This window comes from Sapajus apella, unplaced genomic scaffold (assembly GCF_009761245.1).
Source record: "Sapajus apella isolate SASKATOON/1434 unplaced genomic scaffold, GSC_monkey_1.0 scaffold45, whole genome shotgun sequence".
Lineage (NCBI taxonomy): Eukaryota > Metazoa > Chordata > Mammalia > Primates > Cebidae > Sapajus > Sapajus apella.
Genome location: NW_022436985.1, coordinates 11031594 through 11039798, shown reverse-complemented (window position 1 = coordinate 11039798; position 8205 = coordinate 11031594). Strand labels below are relative to the sequence as shown.

Sequence of the window (8205 nt, the reverse complement as noted above, 5' to 3'; positions counted from 1 at the left end):
AGAGTGTATATTTTGTGTATTTAAAGTGGAGAATTCTATAAATGTTAGTTAAGTTTACTTGTTCCGGATCTGAGTTCAAATCCTGGATATCATTGTTGATTTTCCGTCTCATTGATCTGTCTAATATTGATGTTGAAGTCTCCCACTATTATTGTGTGGGAGTCTAAGTCTCTTTATACGTCTTATATATCTGGGTATTCCTGTATTGGATGCATATATATTTAGGATCTTTAGCTCTTCTTGTTGCATTGATCCTTTTATCATTATGTAATATCCTTCTTTGCTTCTTTTGATCTTTGTTGCTTTAAAGCAACTCCTGCTTTTTATTTATTTATTTATTTTTGCTCTCCATTTGGTTGGTAAACCTTTCTCCCTCCCTTTGTTTTGAGTCTTTGTGTATCCTTGCATGTGAGATGGGTCTGGATGCAGCATACCAATGGGTTTTGGCTTTTTTTTGCCTGTCTGTGTCTTTGGATTGGGGGATTTAGTTGATATAAATTTAGAATGAATATATGTGAGTTTAATACTGCCATTTAATGTTAGCTGGCTGTTTTGCCTATTAGTTGATGTAAATTCTTGATTATGTTGATGCTCTTTACTTTTTGGTACTTTTTAGAAAGGCTGATACTGGTTGTTCCTTTCTATGTGTAGTGGTTCTTTCAGAAGCTCTTGTAAAGCAGGCCTGGTGGTGATGAAATCTCCGAGTGCTTGCTTGTTCACAAAAGATTTTATTTTTCCTTCGCTTATGAAGCTTAGTTTGGCTGGATGTAAAATTCTGGGTTGAAAGTTCTTTTCTTTAAGGATGTTGAATATTGGCCCCTAATCTTCTATTTCTAAGGTGCTATTACTCTGGCTGTTTTACACTTTGAGTGGTACTATTCTTCTTATAAACCTTTGAATACAAACATTTCATCTAGATTTTCACTTTAAAAGAAAAAGATTTATCAAGGGCTTTAGATATATAAAACTTAATGAACTCTGACTTCTAAGTTATCTTTCAACTATTGACTAAGTGACAGCGAACTAAGTTATTAGATAATGAATATTAGCAGTGTTTTAAATAGAAGGGGAAATAGGGTGATATGTTCAACTGAAGCCCCCCCACAAAAAAAAAACTTGTAAAGAAGTGATTCTTAATCTTTTTTGGATCAAGAATATCTCCCGGGCCAGGTGCAGCTGCTCACACCTGTAATGCCAGCACTTTGAGAGACCAAGGCAGATGGATTGCTTGAACTCAGGAGTTCAAGACCAGCCTGGGCAACATGATAAAACCCCATCTCTACAAAAAATAGGGAAAAAGTAGCTGGGCATGGTAGCACATGCTGGTGGTCCCAGCTACTCAGGAGGCTGAGATGCAAGCATTGCTTGAGCCCAGGAGGATTGCTTGGGCCTGGGAGATCGAGGCTACAGTAAGCCAAGATAATTTGCAATTTTCTTTTTTTACTACACAGAAATGATCTTCCAGTGGTCCCCAGTTCAAAGAGGTCTGCTGTTTCAGCTCCAAAACCAACCAAAGGCAATGGTAAGGATACATTCATGTTACTGTACTCTCCTATAGTAATGGGAATGTAAAATGGCACATGCATTTTGGAAAACAGCTTGATAATTTCTTAAAAATTTAAACTTATACCTAAAATAAAATCCAGGTATCCCACTGCCAGTTGTTCACTCAAAGAAAGTAAGCCTATGTTCTGCTTTAAAACTTGGACAGAAATGTCTCTAGCAGTTACTTGTAGTAGCCAAAATTTGAAACAACTCAAATGTCCAAAAACTGTTGAATTGATAAAACAGTCGTAAGATATCCAAACAGTGAAAAACTACTCAGCAATAAGAAGGAATTAATTATTGATACAAGCAAAAGAATAATTAAAATAACCTCAGAATAACTGTGCTGAGTTAAATAAGCCAGACCCAAAAACAAAAGTTCGTACTGTATGATTCTATTACACAATTGTAGACAATGCAAATTATAATGACAGCAGCTCAGTGGTTATATGGGACGAAGAGGGGAAGGAGCATTTAGGGGAGCAGGAGAGAGAGATTACAAATATTAAACTATTATGTTTCATACTAGTTTATGATTAAACTATGATGATTATTTTGAACCAGTGGTATATTATTAGTATAATTTTTTATTTTTCTTAGAAGTTTAATATTTTTCTTGGAAAGAATATTAAAACACATTCTTCGACTTTTTATAACATCATCCATAGAATTCTGAAGATTTATCTATAAAAATTCCATCTCAACTTTTATCTTTCTAGGCAAAATTATTTTGGGGTCATCCCCAAATAGAGGTTCTTAAATGCATTTATATGTATTTGTTTCTTTCCTTGTTTTCTTATAAAGTACCATATTTTTCTCAGTCTCTTGAAAATATAATTTAATTGTGATGTTATGTTTAAATATGTGATGTTTTAGCTGTAAGTAAACCATATCTTTTTTAATGTAGTTATTGAGTTTTTGTGATTATAGCTAAGAGTTAAAATTAACATTTGGTTTAAAAATATATTAAAAGTTCTTTTCAGTTTTATCCATAATTTATTTTCCTGTGTTAAATTGATAGTCTTTTTGAAATCAGACTTTAAAAAGCTTACTACCTTCTTTTAAATAGTAAAATAAACATAGTTAAGCACCTGTGATATCCCACCCATTCAGTTGGGATAAATTATAATTAGTGTCTCACACTTGAAACATTCAGCCCAAACTGAGCTTTTATGTGAACTATTTTCTATTAAGAAATTAGCTATTTCCTTGGGATAAACCCCTAAAATATTAGGGGTTTGGAATCAACTTTGATTCCATTTATTTGGTTTTTAATCATTGTGTAACATGAATTATTTTAGTGTATTAATACAAATAACAACGTCCCAGAAATGTGAGTTTTCTTTAATTATTTTGATGTCCCTCTTGTGGTTTGGATTGGCTCATCCCCTTACTTCCCGTATTGTCCTTTCAGGTTCCTATAATGTAGTCTCTTGCAGCCAGCTTGCCCTCACTCCTAATGATTCATTCTCCATGGTAAGAAACAGCCCACCCTCTTTCATGTCATACCTCTTATCTAAATAACAAATGTGTTTGTGTTTTGAACCAAACTGGTATCATTTTTAAATATTTGTCTTCTTTAGATATTCATGTTAATAGGCTATATTTTACTGAATTAATAGGCCTTGCTAAGTAAATCATACAATGTAGAGCCTCACACAGGTAACTGTACATCATTCAGGACACACTCAGCTCTTAAATACACTAACCAGTTAAATATATAACTTTAGTGTGGAGATTTTTTTTTTTAATATGCACAATTCTTTTGATTGTCTCTTAGACCATGGGAAGAGGAGAATAATATAATTAAGAGTGGAATTGCTGCCTTGGGCTACTTTTGGCAAGCAGTAACCTTCAAGTTCAAATCTGTGCTACCAGTGAGGAAAAAACAGAAGTAGCAGAAAAAGAAAAAAAAAAAGGTTTACCTGCTTTTGAAAGACTTAGAAATGCTTTACCACATGATTAAATGAGAGAGCTTTAATCATTTAAGATTAGCACAGAGAAATCCAGTGACTTAACTAATTTAATGCATAGTTCAATTCCATTTCATGCTCTCTTTAAGTCTACTTGTATGCCCATTTGTGGCTAACATTCCTTTTTGTGGTTTTCTTTCTGTCATGTAATATACATTTCTAAAATGATCACAGCTGGATCTTCATTTCGTGGAGTTGTTTTATTCCACATGCGTACCATACAATATGTTCTAAACTTCAATACTGGAATGGGTTTCCATATAAAATACAGTACTGAAGGATTGCTCTTTTATTAATCTGAAAATCTTATCATGTCAACATGAGCTGCCATTAGTGTGGGAGGAGAAAAATAATTTCATGACCTGAAGCCCGAAATTCTACACCTTTCATTTCATTATGTTGTCTCACACTTGTGATTTGGTCTAGCAAGCGGTGAAAAGATAATTACAGCAGAAAATTTTAAGGTAATAATGATTGAGACACAAAAGGAAAAAATTTTTGATGTTTGTATGTGTTGGAATTGAGCTACAACAACACTCACTATGCTCTGTTTATTCAAAATGTCTTTAATTTCACATAGCCAAAGCAACTAATTTTTGTGTATTTCTAGTGGTATTCACACAATAGTGCTCTTCCTTTTAAATAATCAGCATGCTGTTGAAAAAAAGAAGAGTTTTTGTTAAATTAACATAAAACACTAGAAACCAGGACTTTTGCTGTTCATGGCAGCCAACGTTTTTTTTTTGTTGTTGTTGGAGTTAAAATCTTCCAGGAAGTCTCCCAAACAATATTCTGTCCTTGCATGCTGATAGCTATACTATTAATTTCTCATTGAGAATGGAGTTTCACAATCCAATGAAGCCTTTTGATATTATATTACCACTATTTATTTTTTTTTAATTCTATTGCATCTACCATGTATACATTTTATCTTAATAGAATGAGTGAAACCTTCAAAGCAAACCATAACTTTTTATTTGCATAAAATTAATTTATTCCAAGCATTTATTTCTGCATTTTTTTCAAATCATTTTTCTTTTGATAGGCTATGTTCCATGAAGTGTTTCACAGTTAAACATTGCCTTCAATATTCTATTCAATAATTATTCCACAGTTATGAATTCATTGTTTTTCTTATATTTATATGAGACTTAGACTAGATTTGTAAAGCTTTATACCTAATAGATTATCAGGTCACTAAATTGGAGACTATATCCATGTAATAGACTCACGAGTACTTGAAAAGTTGGTATTTTCTCTTTCCCTCAACTTCAAAGTTTTCATAGTGCTATTAAACTTTTTTTTTAATTGTATGAAAGACAAGTCTTATAAAATTGTTTCCAAAAAAAAGATGTGTACAGTCAAATATTTTAAGAATTACTACACCATAGAGTTCTCTTTTGGCAACTCAAAGTTTCTAAGTGTATATTAGCGTGGGTTGTGAAAATTCCTGGATTAAAATTTTTGAGTTAATATTGTTTCACCTAGTGTTTCCAGATATATTTAATGATGGGAAACCCTGTGCCCTATGCACATTTCATGACACTGATATTTCCTTCAAACACTGATCTAAGATGGAGAGATGTAAAATGGATCTTGTATTAAGAAAGAAGAGGAGAGGGGCAATGTGCAGTCCCCCCGATCCTGGAAGTTAGTAAAATACTAGTCTGATGATTTGCTTTGGTTTTATGCTTTAGGTTGATGGGGAAGAAATAAATGAAATTTTGCACCCCGAAGGAAAATATTCCACTTACCAGATAAAGGAATCACCAAACTTGACTCTGTCTAAAGGTAGTTTTCCAAATCAATCATCTAATTACTCTAAATGCTCTAATAATTCAGGTAATTTTTAAAAAATAGGAATCCTCTTTTCTTTGCTTTATAAGTTACTGTAGCTTTAAAGGGAAAGATTATTGCTCAAATAAAAGAACAATATACAAATGTCCCAGTATTCATTCTCATCTCTGAGACTAATTTTTTTTAATTATTAAAAAGATAGCCGCTTTGTTTTACAGTATTTCTTATATTTTGTGAAGTAGCAATTCACTAGCTACCTAATAGTTTAGAAACCGTGTCTTGAGGATGTTTTGTCTGCTCTATTATATCCTTAGTGTTTGTAACGTAACTTTGTTTCTTTCATGAATTAATACTTTGCGAGTCATTTAATTTTTAAAAAATAAACATTAAATTATTAATGCCTTGTGAAAAACCATATTACCAACATTGATTTTGGTTTATTCTTTGTAATTTGCATTTGTGTGATCTTTTGTCGTAGCAGCCTGGGTAGTTCTAGAACTAAAAATGACTGGATCACATTAGTGTAAACTACTTTTCCAGTCATTGCTACTTTTCAAATTGGATGCTTAAAATTTGAAAGTACCTAGCAAATTCTATTTAACACTTTGTCCCATTCTCATTGTCAATGTTTTTAAAGTAAAACCCCTTGTAAAATATTATTTTTCAAGAATCTTATATAAAAGAAGATGACATTTATGATGATCCCCAAGAAGCTGAAGTTATCCAGTCTCTGCTGGATGTTGTGGATGAGGAAGCCCAGAATCTTTTAAACCAAAATAATGCAGCAGGAAACTCCTATGTTCCAGGTACATGAACCAGATAATAAATTGGTATACTATGGAGTACAAGAACATCTCTAGGGAGCATTTTTTTTAAGCAAATATGTAACGCATTCATTCTTCCTCTATTCCTCATTAATGGGTAATATTTCAGAAATAAGATTTGTTATCTCCTATTTTTTTTCTTTTCCATATTTGTAAATGGGTTACCTTATTAGTGAGATCTCAAAATGTATGATTTATATCATGGCTTTTACTTCTAGAAGTGTTAGTCCCAACATTTTCCTCCAATCATTCTCATTTTAATTTTAACAGACAAGTTTAACCAGAAATCTTATACTGACATGTACTGTATCATTTCTTCCTAACTTTCCTAGTTAAAACATTGAAACTATTTATGAATATTGTTCATATACTGCCTTGTTTTGCAGGCAAATGAAAACTTTTCTACCTCCGCGATAGTTTTTTGTTTGTTTCTCTTTTGTTTTGTTTATTGGTTGGTTTTCTTGAGACAGAGTCTCGCTCTGTCATCCAGGCCAGAGTGCAGTGGTGCAGTCTTTGCTCACTGCAACCTCCCCCTCCCAGGTTCTAGCAATTCTCCTGCCTCAGCCTCCCTTGTAGCTGGGATTACAGTCACATGCCACCACGCCTGGCTAATTTCTTTGTATTTTTAGTAGGAACAGGGTTTCACCATATTAGCCAGGATGGTCTCGGTCTCCTGACCTCGTGATCCACCCGCCTCAGCCTCCCAAAGTCCTGGGATTACAGGCGTGAGCCACCGCACCCAGCCTTTCAATAGTTTTATTAATTCTTCTTGGCCTATATATTTCTCTCTCAGGTACATTAAAGATGAATGGGAAGTTATCAGAAGAGAGAACAGAAGATACAGACTGTGATGGTTCACCTTTACCTGAGGATTTTACTGAGGTAACAATAATGCCTAAACAACCTAGGATATGCCAACTTGTTAGAATTATGTGTTTTAACCCAGAAGGTGAAATAATTAGAGATTATTGCCTGTTTTACTCAAAAAATAAATTTAGGAGAAAAATGGAGATTAATTTCATTTGTTACATTAAAGTGTCATCCTATCCTAGTGAATCATGAAAATTTTATCAAATTAAAAAAACAGAAAAATAATTGCTTTTCAAAAATGTAATGCTGAACCTTCTAAATTATTCTTTAAAACCTCAAACTTTGGATCTTCTGGAACATTAGGCTAAGAAAAAGTATGAAATAGTGGATAAATTATATTTAAGGTTCTTCAAACAGCATCACCCTATGAATATAAATCTGACCTTGCTTTATATTCTGGGATGATTTTCCTCATTATCCTTCTTAGTCTTCCTACTTCACATCTTCAGAATTATCAAAACTATGCTGGTTTGAACATTCTTACACTAGTTATCATGCATGCCCGTACTTATACACAATCTCATAAATACATGACTGTATGTAAATATTTACAAATAATGTGTATATATGCAAGGAAGCTTATGACTGGTAAGTATGTATTTCTCAAGCTACAAAAATAATCATACAAATATTAGATATCTCAAAATGTAGCATTCACTAGTAGTTTTACTTAAGATGCTTTTTCATATAATTGGAATATTAATAATTGCAGTAAAAAATAAGCTCTTTAGAAAAGGTTTTCTGGACATTTTAAGTCATTATTTTATTACATTTTTCTTAATATTTAATGATAACATTAAAAGTGCCCCTTAAAATGTATGTTGTAATGTCTTTTAACTATGAAAATAAAAATCTTTAGTTACTATTTCAGAAATGTCATGTAGGCTGGGCACAGTGGCTCACATTGGTAATCCCAGCACTTTGGGAGGCCAAGGTGAGCTTATCGCTTGAGATCAGGAGTTCAAAATCAGCCTGGCCAACATGGTGAAACCCTGTCTCTCGAAAATATAAAAAATTAGCCAGGTGTGGTGGTATACATCTGTAATCCCAGCCACTCAGGAGGCTGAGGCAGGAGAATCACTTGGACCTAGGAGGCAGAAGTTGCAATGAGCCAAGATCATGCCATTGCCCTCCAGCCTGGGCAACAGAGTGAGATTCTATCTCAAAAAAAAAAAAAAAAAAAAAAAAAAAAAAAA

At 33.1% G+C, this 8205-nt stretch overlaps 1 protein-coding gene across 9 annotated transcripts in view; it reads left to right on the top strand.

Annotated features, from left to right (window-relative positions):
• The window catches only part of PTPN13 (protein tyrosine phosphatase non-receptor type 13), a 208489-nt gene that overhangs the window by 177702 nt on the left and 22582 nt on the right, over window positions 1–8205 (top strand). For all 9 annotated transcript variants that reach the window (XM_032239688.1, XM_032239695.1, XM_032239689.1 and 6 more), the window contains 5 exons: window positions 1452–1522; window positions 2960–3021; window positions 5216–5309; window positions 5984–6121; window positions 6933–7021. In XM_032239688.1, coding sequence (XP_032095579.1) covers window positions 1452–1522; window positions 2960–3021; window positions 5216–5309; window positions 5984–6121; window positions 6933–7021 — 454 coding nt within the window. The remainder of the gene's footprint in view (window positions 1–1451; window positions 1523–2959; window positions 3022–5215; window positions 5310–5983; window positions 6122–6932; window positions 7022–8205) is intronic.